We start from the raw sequence: 13,379 nt of genomic DNA on the forward strand, positions 1-13,379 counted from the left end.
GTTTCCGGCGAAATTTAACCAGTCCCAGTTTGAGAGATGGTCCGATTGGCAGGTTAGTATCTTTAGCCGTCTTGTAAATCAAGCTGGTAAACCCAAGCTCCGCTAGACGGGCTAGAAGAATAAGAAATACGAAGAGCCTAATGACGGTGCGTGTGTCCGCCATTAGATCCCAGTCCCATTTAATCTGTTACTATCCGCTGCTATTCTTTATTCTGGTAGTATGATCTCCCAAACCCTAAGAATGCTGAAAATTCTGAGGGTAGGTACAGTGTTTTAGCCGCCAGACATACCATAAACATCAGAGGAACTACCTCATGCCTGTTGTCATAAAAACGTGGAAGGAAGAGCAGGAGAAATTGGTCGAAAGATTGTCCAATTTAGAAGGTGGTGTTTTTCTTTCTGGGGATGGTAGATCTGACAGCCCAGGTCATAGTGCTACGTATGGGGCATTTGCAGTCATTGAAAAAGGGATCAACAAAGTGTTGGATGTTCAGTTTGTTCAAGTGAGTCATCTATCTAAAGGCCACTAGCTTTGCTATTTTAGCAGTAAACTGTTTAATATATAAGACTAAAACCAATCTAACTTTTTAAAAGTCCAATGGGGTGCCAAACAGCTCCTGGTGTGAGCACGAGGGCCTTCTTCGTATGGAGACATTTCTGACTGCAGAGAACAACCTTGACCTGGGTGTTATCAACTAACAGAAATCGCCAAAATACAGCCTACATAAGAAAGAATATGGCACCCAAAGGAATCAGACATTGTCATGACATCTGGCATATTGCTAAAGAAGAGTTAAATGTCATTAGTCTGGGAACCGTTCATAATGTGATTACTGGCATGAATGTATATCACTGAAGAAAAACTATATCATTTGCACCTTTTGACTGTTTTGAGTTAACATTCCTCAAGGTAGACTAACTGTTTTCTTTAATCTAAGGAATTGGTAAAAATGTTGATGCATTTTCAAAGCAGAAAGATTGCGAAAATGCTGAACTGTGGAGGAAGTCTATCATAAATCACCTCTACTGGATAGCTGCAACTGCTCCGGAGGGATATTGAAACATGCTAGAGGCTATATGGAAGTCAGTTATTAACCACATTCAAGATATTCATGATGGGCATAGGGAATTGTATCCAAAATGTGCCCACGGTGATCTAGATGATGACGATCGAGACAAGGAGTGGCTCCAGCTATGTAAGAGTACATGTCAACAAATTTACAAAACTGCTGCTTTTGCGAGTTTTTCATGGTTGCAAATGTTGTTTTACTTTATATTTGCTTTTCATGCAGCATCGAAGGTGTGTGAGAAATTAACGGACATCCTGCTAAGCAAGTCCCTGTTAAAAAATATCAAGATGGTATCACCTCTCTACCAGGCTTCTCCTCTTGAGGCACTTCACAATCTTGACATAATATTTTCACCCAAACATACCCCTTTTGCATTCTTAGCTATGTATGCCAGGTAAAGTGATGAAAAATTGTACAGCATGATAAACCTATCCTTTGCTATAACTAGTCACATTTTCAAATGTAACTGGACAAAACATCCTGAAGGACAACATGAACAGATTATCCTTCTTTTACTTTAAAACTACAGACTTTTGTTGGCTGTCCTTCACTACAATGAAAACAGTGATCGTTTACAGGCAGTCACAAAAGATGGAAGACCCTGCGACACAATTAGGTTCCCAAAGTCAAAAAAGAAGAGTACTCAGTGCCTAAGGAATAGACATCTGCTACTTATGGTATATTTAGCAGAACTAATAGTAAAATTTTTTGCTGTTTGTTTCCTTGTTTTAACTTCCCTTTTAGCTCATTCCTCGTTAGTTCTAGTTCTAGATATTCTTTACAATTCTCCGGAACTAGTAAGTAATTTAGCAGTAAATTGTGTCTGTACAATTTAATTTTACAACCAAGCAACACAAAAGATTATCACAACTCATGAATAATTGTTATTTCCAGGTTATAGTGAGACTCTAATGGAAATGTTGTTAGGCGACTATTAAGAGGGCCTGTGGTCATTAAAAAATTCTATACAGGATGTGAGAGAATCTATGCCTGCCCCCCTTGCTGCTTCCTCTGAGAAACCCTTCAATGAAACAGCAGTTGGACAGTTTGTGTCACGGTTTACACAACGGTGAAGTTGTAATTAAATGTCATTAGGAAATCATTTTTGACTTTGAATAGAATTCAAACGATCCAGAGTTCAGCTTGCGAAACTATCTTTCTGTATTTCCAAAATCGAAGCAAACAAAAACAGGTTCAATAATTATACAGGCCACACTTGCAAATCTCCACGTTACAACTTACTTAACAATAATAATACTTAGAAGATGAATGAAAGCAATATATAAATATTTCCTATCGAACAGGCGCAACCGCTAGCGCTGTAAGACATGTAGAATTCTGATCTGCATTTACATGCACCTTTGTTTCCGTCAAAGGTTTGGCGGTTTTAATCCAGTGTAAGAAGTTCCACAATTAGCTGGAAAAGTGCTTCGGATTTTATTTACCGCACAAGATGGCAGAGCCACCCTGACATTTTTGCCGAGATAACCCCAGCACTAGCGAACAAGCTGTTTGTAGGCAATATAGCGAAATTTCCAACCAGGAGAGAGAAAAATAACTAGCTCTAGCACTGTGTTACATAATCAATAGCACAAAAAACTCCAGCAAATCGATCTCATAAACAGATAAAAATAAAAAACATTTCGCTTACTCGTTTTGGGTGTATTTATCTGCGCCGTAGTGCTACCTGTACGCGTAATAGGCCGTCTCCAGCACCCAGACATCGAGGCCGGTTGACTGAAAACCTGGATGCTCAGTTATTCAACTCATTTGGGTTTCAGGCCTTTGTTCCTCCACTTTTTACCACATTTGCCCGATTTCCGCACAACAAACACTTTCATGCGTTGTCGGCGTTGGTTGACAAGTTCCACACTCGCACCTTTGACAATTTTATATAAAACACCCACGGAAGTTCATGTTAAAAACTTCTGTCGCATCCTCTAAGATTGAAAACTTGCTTTATTAAGTTTTCATGCCGAATACAAATAAATTACACAATGAATTAACTACCAGTCTGCGTTTCCGAGACGTTCGGCATCGCTGTCAACCGGTTCTGTGCTGTCTTCGTGCGGATCGTTTCGGTGAACTCTACTTGGCTCATATTGATAAGGACGTGGCCCAGACTCTCTTAAAGGTTCTGAGCTATCCCCATCGCTGTCATATAAGTTTAAGGCATTCGAGTCGCTTCCCTCTGCGAAAACATCGTACGAAATACTGCTACTTGCACGAGCTGCCATACCAATGCTACTGTGAAGTCCGTGTTGCGCAATATAGTTCCATCGCTTACGTCACGACCTCTCTCCATTGTTTTCACCGGAAGTGAAATTTCAGTATAAAATGCCGATTTTCTCTTTAAATAAGTCGAATTGGGAAAAACGAATTGCAAATTCGTTTTCTATGGCACTTTTTACACAGAATAAGAAAAACATGTAGTTTTGGGTTTACATGCCTTTTAAGTGAAGGTTTGACAGCTGATATACGTAGCAGTTTTAAAATTCGTGGCAACTGTGCATAATTTTACAAGTGAATGAGTTACAACAATGGGAATTATTTAGTAGGACAGGTATATTGTTCTTCTTGGCTAGGCTAAAAACAATGGTTTGCTTGCTCAAAACGCACCATTTTTAAACGCAATTTCGACTAAAACTTTTCAAACTGAAATGGATAAAGGTTACGATCGGCCAATTTTCAAACTTAACACGGATTTTGTGAGAGTAAATATTAATCTTTTAATTGCCGCACGTTGATTGTCAAGGAGAGTAAGGGTTTTCAGGAAATCGCTCTGGAAAATGACTTCCATACCAAAAATGCCTGAATTTGGCGTAATTTCAAGAACAAAAGGATAATACTTCTACTTCGTAAAAATCGTTCATTTTGGGTGCAAACTGTAGATATATCTTTAATCTTCGAAAAGCCGTACGTTGATTCAGAAGGAAACACTTCCAAAACTCAGTAAAGGGAGTTTTACGAAGCCTAGTTGGTCAACTTTGTCCACCCATTCTGCCCGATGCAAATTTTCCCTTTCTTCTGTAACAAGCATAAAAATGCTCATCTTGAAATCAATTTTAAACCAAGACTCATCGTGGTGGAAGTAAGGTTTGAAAATTGGGGAATATCACTTCGGAGATATCCTCGGATATGCCCCAGGTTTAGCCAGGGAATATTCGGTCACTTGATGCATTCAGACCAATCGCGCGCCAGTAAATTTATATGATGGATCATAGCCTAGGATATTCCTCTCTTTTTAGCTGGGTATTTTCGATCACGTGATGCGTTTAGACTATACAATCTCGTGAGCAAAAAATATTTGATGGATTATAATTGAACGTTCACTGATTTAAAAAAGCACACGATGGACCTATTTAAAGTGGCTTGAAAAATCACAATTGACAGCAATTGTATCATGCTTACATCGTGGAGGTAAAAAAATTCGACTTAAAATCTGCTTAGCCCAAGTTCGAATCCCGATATGACCCTAACGTGGTCCTTTGTAGTCTTGGGGCCCACCGCTAAACCCGGTTTCTTCCCTTCAGCTGCAGTTTTTAAATATGTTTTGTTTACAATGAGTTATACATGTGCGTTTAAGGATGCTTGAGAAAAGAGCATGAAATACAACTGGAGTACAGTGGTGTAGCTTAGTGTCCTGTAACCATAAAGTATGTTACTGAGTAACATGGCATACAACAGATGTCTGGTTCAACGTAACGCAAGGGTTATCAGACCGTTGTCCCCATCATGTCACTTTCATGCGAATTGCATTCCGGCTAGCGTTACTTTGTCTCTAGAATTCCTACCACAATATGTTTTTTTTACTTTTCAGGGATCTTTCTGATAACAAAGTTGAGAATCTGTCACGAGAAGTCTTCAGCAACCTACCAAGTCTCAAAACACTGTAAGTCAACAAAATAAGCGTTAAAAAACAAAAACAGCCACGACGACAAGAGCAATTCTCACCCTTAGCCGTGTCGAGTTGCAAAAAGTTCTCAATTTCTGTCTGAAATTCAGCACGCGCATAAAACAGAAGTTTTGAAATTGAACCTACTAGTAGGTTTTCATCACCATAGTGTCATCAAATGATGCGTCTTGGACTTCATCTAACAAAACATGCTTATCAAAACGTACACCACTGAGTGAATGCAAAACAGGTATCTTTCCATAATGCACATTGTAAAAAATATCCTTTCTTCGATCCTTCCAGTTGTAATCATAAGCGAAGGGAACCTTTGTGTTTTGCTGTTTTCTGTACACCGAAACCTTTCATTCGTCAATGTCTGGCTAACTGCTCTATACTTGCAGGCTTTTATCTAAAAACCAAATCAAAGAGTTACCATCAACTTTATTTGTCAACCTAACCAAGCTTGAGACAATGTGAGTAGTAATGTATACTTTGAATTAATTGTCTGTCGATTAATTGATTTATCAACCAGGGAAATAAAACAGTAAGAGGACATTTTAAAAGGCCGTAAATGTTAAAGTGTTGGAAATAATTGTTTGGTTAGACTTTTTTTAAATCTCTTACGAATTCGACAGTTAATGAGCTATGTGAGGTCTACGATGCATCAATTTAATACATTTTTTTGTCAAGATGAAAGGAGGACTGCTCTCGTTTTGCTTTCATCCCCCTTATGATTAATCTAAAATGTACGTCGTCCTCTCAACCGGATTCAAAGCTAAAACCAAGCGCGGCTTGGTCACCTTCATTATCCCGCGCTTGAAGCCGTGTGCTCGTTTGTATTCACTTTTAGCATTGACTGGCTTCGTCATTTTTTTAATTCCTAACTGGTTATTGCAATTACTTTGGCTTGGGGTAGAGGAATCTTAACCATAAGGCACGCTAACTACGTTTGCTTCGAATTCAAATATTAAATCTAGAAAAAAGCTGGCCACTAACAAGTTTCTGCTTTACAATTTAACAGAAAAATAGAGAGAAATAGATTAGAGTCGCTCCATCATAAACAATTTCGCGGACTGGCAAAGCTGCATGACCTGTAAGTAGTTTATGTATATCTGAGTATTTTTCCGCATCTAGCTTCCAGGTTTGAAATATAAAATTCATGTAAGGACTTTTCAGTTACAACTTGCATTTATTTCAGCTGCCCTGGGAATTAGTTATAAAGTTCATACAATGACGATGCTCCACAAGGAAAGTCCAAAAACTAAAAAAAGAAAAACAAGAAGAAAAAAAAACATGTCATTACTTTTAAAATATTTTTCCAGCTTACATCAAGTTCTTCGATTCCTGAAGTTCGTCACTTATTTCATTTTTCTTCATTCTTTTACAAGTTATTTGTCGGGAAACAAACTCCAACATTTGCCAAAAGGAATTTTCAAAGGCCTAAAGAATCTTTCGATTATGTAAGTAGAATACGAAATTCATTTGGTGTATCAATGGTGTCGCAGTATCTTCTATTAATCGCACTTGTCGATCAGTTTGAGGCACACATCTATGGACAAAAACCATCATGATATCATTGCGGTTTAACCAATTGTTATCATTCTATCTTTTTTTTCGTAAGAGAAATCTTTGACAACAGATTGAAAAACGTCTCCATCGATAGCTTCAAAGAAATCAAGCAGTTGAAAATTCTGTAAGTGTTTACTTTTTATTAAGAATGAAAAGGAAATCCAGCTTTGGAAGGTTCTTGAATACTTTAAAGGTTCAATCAGAATTTAAATAAAGCACAAATCGAATGCTAAAGTTTACATGCGACACACTTGAAATACTTCTCTATCCATTGATTTCATCCAAATAATCTTATCTTCAAATATCTAATTTTCAGATACTTGCATAATAACTACATGAGGAAGATTCCTTACGGATTTTTTGAAGTGTTGAAGGATATATTACGAGTGTAAGATTTTGAAATGACTTCTACTTAAGTTCAAAGTTTAAGAGCAAAGCTATATATTGTGAGTAGGCACACTGGTTCCTTTAAGTCAACTGTTTGCTAACCCAGAGCTCAGGATAATGAGTTCGTATTTGTGCACGATCCTCGCTGTGAAGAGCACTATTTAAGAAATAGTGAGAATCAGACCTGAACAACTTCTGGCCTGTACGGAAATCGAACCACTGATCTCTGCGATACTAGTGCAGCGCTCTACCATTTGAGCTAACAAGCCAACTGGGAGCAGGGCGTCAAATTAGTCCGAAATAAACCCGTAAGATGATAAATCAAACACAACGAATATATGAAATTCATCTATCTGAACTGTGGTTATAGAAACGTATTTGTGCACGATCCTCGCAGTAAAGAGCACTATTTAAGCAGTAGTGAAAATCAGACAAAAAAATTCAGGCCTGTACGGGATTCGAACCACTGACCTCTGCGACACTAGTGCAGCGCTCTAGCATCTATGAGTTCGTCGTTTACATACTTTACTGAATATAACTATGGTCGGCTTTCTCAACTTTCTTGACTGCTTTTGTGACAGCCTTCATTTTGTTGGGTTTTATGCCTTAAAACTGCTTTGCACACTTCATTATTTTACAATATTGCAAGAAACATTTTCAATCAATTCATATTCTTGTTCAATCTACTGCGTAATATCTTTATGGAATGAATAGCATCTCATTTATGATCGCAGGAGTTTCGACACAGATCTGATGTGTTGTCATATGCACAAAGAAGACGCTGACTGTGCTTTCATGTACAACGACGACTTCGCCAACTGTGAGAGCATGTTTAAGAGCCCAACCCCGAGGAAGAGCATATGGGCAATCGGCTCCCTTTCCCTGGCTGGGTCTGCGTTTGTCATTACGTGGCGTTCCATTTTTAAAGATACAAACACGGTACAGTCAATCATGTTATTGCATTTGGCAGTCTCCGATGGTTTGATGGGAGCATACTTAATCACACTGGGTGTCAAAGATCTGTTGTGGAGAGGAGAGTATTACTTATATGACTACTCGTGGAGGTCTGGCTTGGCTTGCCAGATAACTGGCGCTACCTCTTTGTTATCCAGTGAGGTCTCTCTGATGCTGATGGCTTTGATATCTGCAGACCGACTCAAGAACATTGTGTTTCCATTCAGAGGTGGAGCACTTTCTCGTAACATGACACACATCCTTTGTGCCATAATATGGCTCCTCGGCTTCCTCCTGGCATTCTTTCCAATGTTTGGCCTGAGATACTTCGAAAATTCAGAAACATATCACAACTACTACGGAAAAAGCGTCGTCTGCCTTCCCTTGCAGCTCTCTCCTGACAAAACGGAAGGCTGGGAGTACTCTGTTACTGTGTTTGTTGGCCTCAATTTCTTCCTCTTCTTATTCATTACAGCTGCATACCTCGCCATATTCATAAGCAGAGTGCGGGTCAAAAACCAATCAGCCAACACAAGGAGAGAGACAGGTCTTGCTAGAAGAGTGTTCTTCATCATCTTCACTGATTGTTTCTGCTGGATGCCAATCATCGTGTTTGGTCTGAGGTCGGTTTTGGAAAAGATGTACAAAACCCCAGGAGATCTGGCTGTGTGGATTGCCGTGTTTGCCCTGCCCATCAATTCAGCGATAAACCCGATTCTATACACGTTAGCAACACCAAAGGTATAGAGTAACTTTTCTTTATCATGTTTGAATTCTAAAACAGGGAAGACCCGGTGGTTTAGAGGCTAACAGGCTGCATGGGGCTCATGGGTTAAACACTCGTACAGCTCCTTTTTGCACTCAGCCGTTTAAACGAATATTTTAAAATTGCCCGGGAAAGTTAGCTAGTACTTCATGCAAAGATCGTAGCCTGAATAATTCTGACTGCTTTAAACTACTATGAGTGAAATAAATAAAGAGACGGCAAGCAAGTAGTCGATCGAGATCGATGCATGTTTTGGCACTTTTCACAATTTAATAATTGATAGGGGAAAATGGTCAGTCGATGAATGTCGTTTTTGGCTAATTTTCTCTTCTCTCAAGGCGCAAGAGTATCTGGGAGGCAAAATAGCAAAGTTGAGAAAATTCTTACGCAGCATTTTTCACTGCAGTGAAGACCAAGGGGGTAACTATGCCCATTTTTTCATTCTTTCTATTTCATAAGTTTATAGAATAGAATCAGAAACATTATTCTTATTAGCGAAACTTTCTTTCTGTAACTAAAGCCACTTTTGATATGGATATCATATTGCAATAGTACCAATCCAGTAATTTACTACTGCTTGTTTCATAAGAGCAACAACAAGTCCCACATGAGATTGAAGGCAACGGGCAACAAGGAGGTGACGGTATTTTACCAAGTTCTTTGTGCTACCCATTTTCCTCAGGAAACATTTCCATGTACATTTTTATTTTCATGATGTTGTCCTCCAATTCGCTATTTATCTTTGTTTCCTCAGATGAACAACAAAGAGAGGCCATGGAAATGCAGGTTCTTGAATTGCCACAACCACAACAAGGTGGCTTAAAACACTTTAAACAACGAATATATGAAATACATATATATGAACTGCGGTTATGAAACGTATATGTGCACGATTCTCGCAGTAAAGCACTATTTAAGCAGTAGTGAAAATCAGGCCTGTACGGGATTCGAACCACTGACCTCTGCGATACTAGTGCAGCGCTCTACCAATTGAGCTAACAAGCCAACTGGGAGCAGGCCATCAAATTAATTCGACATAAACCCGTAAGATGATAAATCAAACAACGAATATATGAAATACATATATATGAACTGCGGTTATGAAACGTATATGTGCACGATCTTCGCAGTAAAGCACTATTTAAGCAATAGTGAAAATCAATAGTGAAAATCATCTTACGGGTTTATGTCTAATTAATTTGATGGCCTGCTCCCAGTTGGCTTGTTAGCTCAACTGGTAGAGTGCTGCACTAGTATCGCAGAGATCAGTGGTTCGAATCCCGTACAGGCCTGAATTTTTCAGGCCTGATTTTCACTATTGCTTAAATAGTACTTTACTGCGAGGATCGTGCACATATACGTTAAAACACTTCTTTTTTTTTTTTTTTTTGCAAAAAAAAAAAAAAAAAAAAAAAACAGCGCAAAGATCTTTAGTGAGGAAATGTACCAAAGCTCACGAGGAGAGAACTTCAGTAGCGTTTTGACATATTTCTTCAAGGTTTTCGTTTGCTGCAATTACTTTTTGCTTGTATTTACCATTGTGTCTATTACTTGTCTCGAAATTACATGTCTTTTCAGTACATGATTCTACTCTTTCGCTCTTGTTTTTTATTCATTGATCAAGACGAACAAGACAAACAAGACCCGCAGGGCGAAGATCAAGCTAGAATTGAAGAACAATTTCACCAGGAAAGTATGTGATGATCTCATTTGTAGCAGCGGAGCTACTACACTGATGCCTTTCGATTGTCCACCCGTCGTACAATAAAAACAAACAACTTAGTTTATTAAAAGAATCACAGAGTTCGTTTACACGCAGCGATGGTTACTTTTGTTGGCTTCCTTTGTGGTTAGTGGATATAGAAACGATGAATAGAGCGATGGATAAAGTGGTAAATAGAGCGGTAAATAGAGCGGTAACGCGGAAAACTACAAGAAAACAACAGAACTTAACATTACAAAGCGAGTACGAATGTGCGATAAACAAGAAACAAATACTCTGAAATAAATAGGAAAAAACTCACATCTGTGTCCTAACTGTGATACAAAGTCTTCGATAGTCCTTTTAAACCGTAGAAATGGAGTCCTTGAACAGTATTAACCTTAGGAAACTTAACTTAAACATTTCATTCAAAACCTTTCTCGGAAAAACAAACATCATACAGTCTCGCTAGGGTGGTCATCTGGGACCTCCCGGTCCAGATCACCGCGACAATAAAGACATTGCGCGTTTCGCTGCAACATCATTATTATTTTTAAAATTGTCACTAAAATCGTTATTGTTATTTACAATGTCTGTATCAATATCAAGAACATTGACTCCATTCAAAAACTTGCCTTACAATTGCAAAAATTGTTTCTGTTTTGCTTTTTTTGTTACGTCAAGAGGTTTATTCACTCATTTATTTTTCGTGTACTTAGATCAGCAAGGAGCTGAAATGATGGCAATTCAAGCTTTGGGACCGCCATCTCAGGAGCAAGGTTCTTTATAACTTCTCTATTTCTGTTCGTTGAACAATAATATAAATATGAACGATTCATTCTGTAATGACTTTTCCAACACAATCTTTAAGTGTTATTGTGGTTTCTTTTAATTTTTCTCTTTCAACAATTTTTAGAACAAAATCACAAAGGAGGAGAAGATGATATTGAAGAAAATAATCTGGAATATGATACAAAATTGTAATCATTGGTCGATGAAAGGATATGAAGTTAACAACAGCTAAACCCTAAACTTTTTAGATCTACCCGGTAATTATCCCTACTTATATTTCATTGTGATTATATTAGTCACGAGACTTTGATATCACCAGGATAATAATTCTAGCTTATAGAACTGTTAATTCTAATAACCTGTTCGCAATATGACACATTGAAATATCAAGGTAAGGTTATCTGATAATCAGGACTAAAAGTTTAGGAATATGTTTTTCCTTGACATCTACCAAGATTTTTCCTGTTGTAGTACACCATTAAACATTCAAAAAAGAGCAGTATGTTGGATCATCAATGAATGGTTAAATGCAGAAAGAAAAATTCTACTAATAATATTTTGGCCGAACACAGTAAGTTTACCTAGAGCAAGGATAGTTTCCAACTTTTCCTGATCAGATCACGGGAAACTTTTTTTCAAGGCTTATCGTTTCATAAAAATGGGAGTTTGTTTGATATCACTGTACTACTGATTCAATCGGTTGTTCTCCATATTTAAAACCGAGAGACATATCCTTTCTTGCCAGAAATGATGATAGAGGATAGAAATATTACGTAGAAAGAACAGTCTAAAGTGTATTTACATTTTCTTATAATTCTTAGCAAAACCTATCAATACTTTATGACCCTGTCGGGTAATTATTATGATCTTGATTAGACTAAGGCTACCCTGGAGAATTAATAATTAATAATTAATTAATTAATAAATAATTAATTATTATGATCTTGATTAGACTAAGGCTACCCTGGAGAATCCTCATTCAAGCTGTGTATATGGGGGGGCAGACCGCAGTATTGCTGGAAAGAATATACACCATCCACCTAGGGTATCTTCTACATGGTTAAAACTGCCGAGAACTGCCTATAAATAAAATGTATAAGTTCCATTTACTTGTTACAAATATTATTATTGATCTTGTGACTTACTTATTCAGTTACTGATAATAATGCAGCCAATAGTTTCCAATAGAATATTTCAGTCTGCAAGGATGAAAAAGTAGAAAGAAAGTAGCAGTGCAGCTGATACAGCGAAGTGACCTAACTGCTTTGCACTAGGATTGTTCACATTACCCATTGTCTTTATGCATGGTGACTTTTCTGTCTTATTTACGAGTTAAGATTAACATTTAAGTTAGTTTGCATTTAAGCGCAGGTCGTAGTGATTAGTAGTAACTGAAGAGTAGCAAAAACGAAACTCAGGTGACGCTATTAAAAATCAATATCAATGATACATGTAGTGTTTTTGTGTGCTCTGCCGTACGAAGATAAAAAGGTGGAAGGAAGAAAAATATAATTTATGATGTAGGAAATTGTACTGTTGAGGGTAACTCAAGAACTCTTTTCTTGTCTATCTAGATTTTTCATTGTAATTGCTCCAACCATGGCTAAAGGAAAAAAAATATAAGCCCGGAAGAAACAATTTCCAAACGTATTGAAGCACGATCCTCAAAACTGGTGAGAAGTCTTGGATTGGCCTGTCAAAACCTGATCCCAATTTTTAGAAAGAATTTAGTGAAGCTGCCAACCTTGGACAAATTGCTATCACGCCCATAACCCCCTCCCCCCTACCTTCCCAAACTTAGTAAACAATCTTGATCTGTTCATTTCCTCTATTTATTTTCTTATAAAATGATGATAAAAATAAGAAAAGTGAAAAAAAAAAAAAAAAAAAAAAGAAGAGACATTGGCAGCTAATTTTACTTGGTTAGTTCATTAGAATTCTCTTTGTTTGGATTTCATGTAAGACATTGTGGTAGAATTTAATAAGATTATAAAATATAATGATGGAGATCCAGCTGTCTAAAGGGCTAAGAGGAAGTCACTATACGATTGCTTAAAATATGTTCTGGATAGGAATTAATTGATTCGTGTAGATATGAATTTATATCAAATATTTGGACTCAAATTACCGATGTGGTTTTGAACGATTTTGGCCAAATCAAACACGCAGCAAGTTGATAAAACGATGAGGTTATTTTTAACTAGTATCAAGAGAACAACAGTTTTTTGTGTTTTTTTTTGTGTT

General features: G+C 37.5%; 1 protein-coding gene and 1 pseudogene across 1 annotated transcript in view; both read left to right on the plus strand.

Moving 5' to 3' along the window:
• LOC148740591 (uncharacterized) overlaps window positions 1-2,008 on the plus strand; it is a 5,730-nt pseudogene extending 3,722 nt beyond the window's left edge.
• LOC111343670 (uncharacterized) overlaps window positions 1-13,035 on the plus strand; it is a 22,509-nt gene extending 9,474 nt beyond the window's left edge. The window contains exons 5-17 of the mRNA XM_088751276.1: window positions 4,891-4,962; window positions 5,367-5,438; window positions 5,987-6,058; window positions 6,354-6,425; window positions 6,587-6,658; window positions 6,851-6,922; window positions 7,656-8,616; window positions 8,980-9,061; window positions 9,231-9,284; window positions 9,396-9,455; window positions 10,266-10,334; window positions 11,063-11,122; window positions 11,260-13,035. Coding sequence (XP_088607402.1) covers window positions 4,891-4,962; window positions 5,367-5,438; window positions 5,987-6,058; window positions 6,354-6,425; window positions 6,587-6,658; window positions 6,851-6,922; window positions 7,656-8,616; window positions 8,980-9,061; window positions 9,231-9,284; window positions 9,396-9,455; window positions 10,266-10,334; window positions 11,063-11,122; window positions 11,260-11,327 — 1,786 coding nt within the window. The 3' untranslated portion in view covers window positions 11,328-13,035. The remainder of the gene's footprint in view (window positions 1-4,890; window positions 4,963-5,366; window positions 5,439-5,986; window positions 6,059-6,353; window positions 6,426-6,586; window positions 6,659-6,850; window positions 6,923-7,655; window positions 8,617-8,979; window positions 9,062-9,230; window positions 9,285-9,395; window positions 9,456-10,265; window positions 10,335-11,062; window positions 11,123-11,259) is intronic.
• The last annotated feature ends 344 nt before the right edge of the window (window positions 13,036-13,379 follow it).

The sequence above is a fragment of the Stylophora pistillata genome, chromosome 2 (genome assembly GCF_964205215.1).
Source record: "Stylophora pistillata chromosome 2, jaStyPist1.2, whole genome shotgun sequence".
Classification (NCBI taxonomy): domain Eukaryota; kingdom Metazoa; phylum Cnidaria; class Anthozoa; order Scleractinia; family Pocilloporidae; genus Stylophora; species Stylophora pistillata.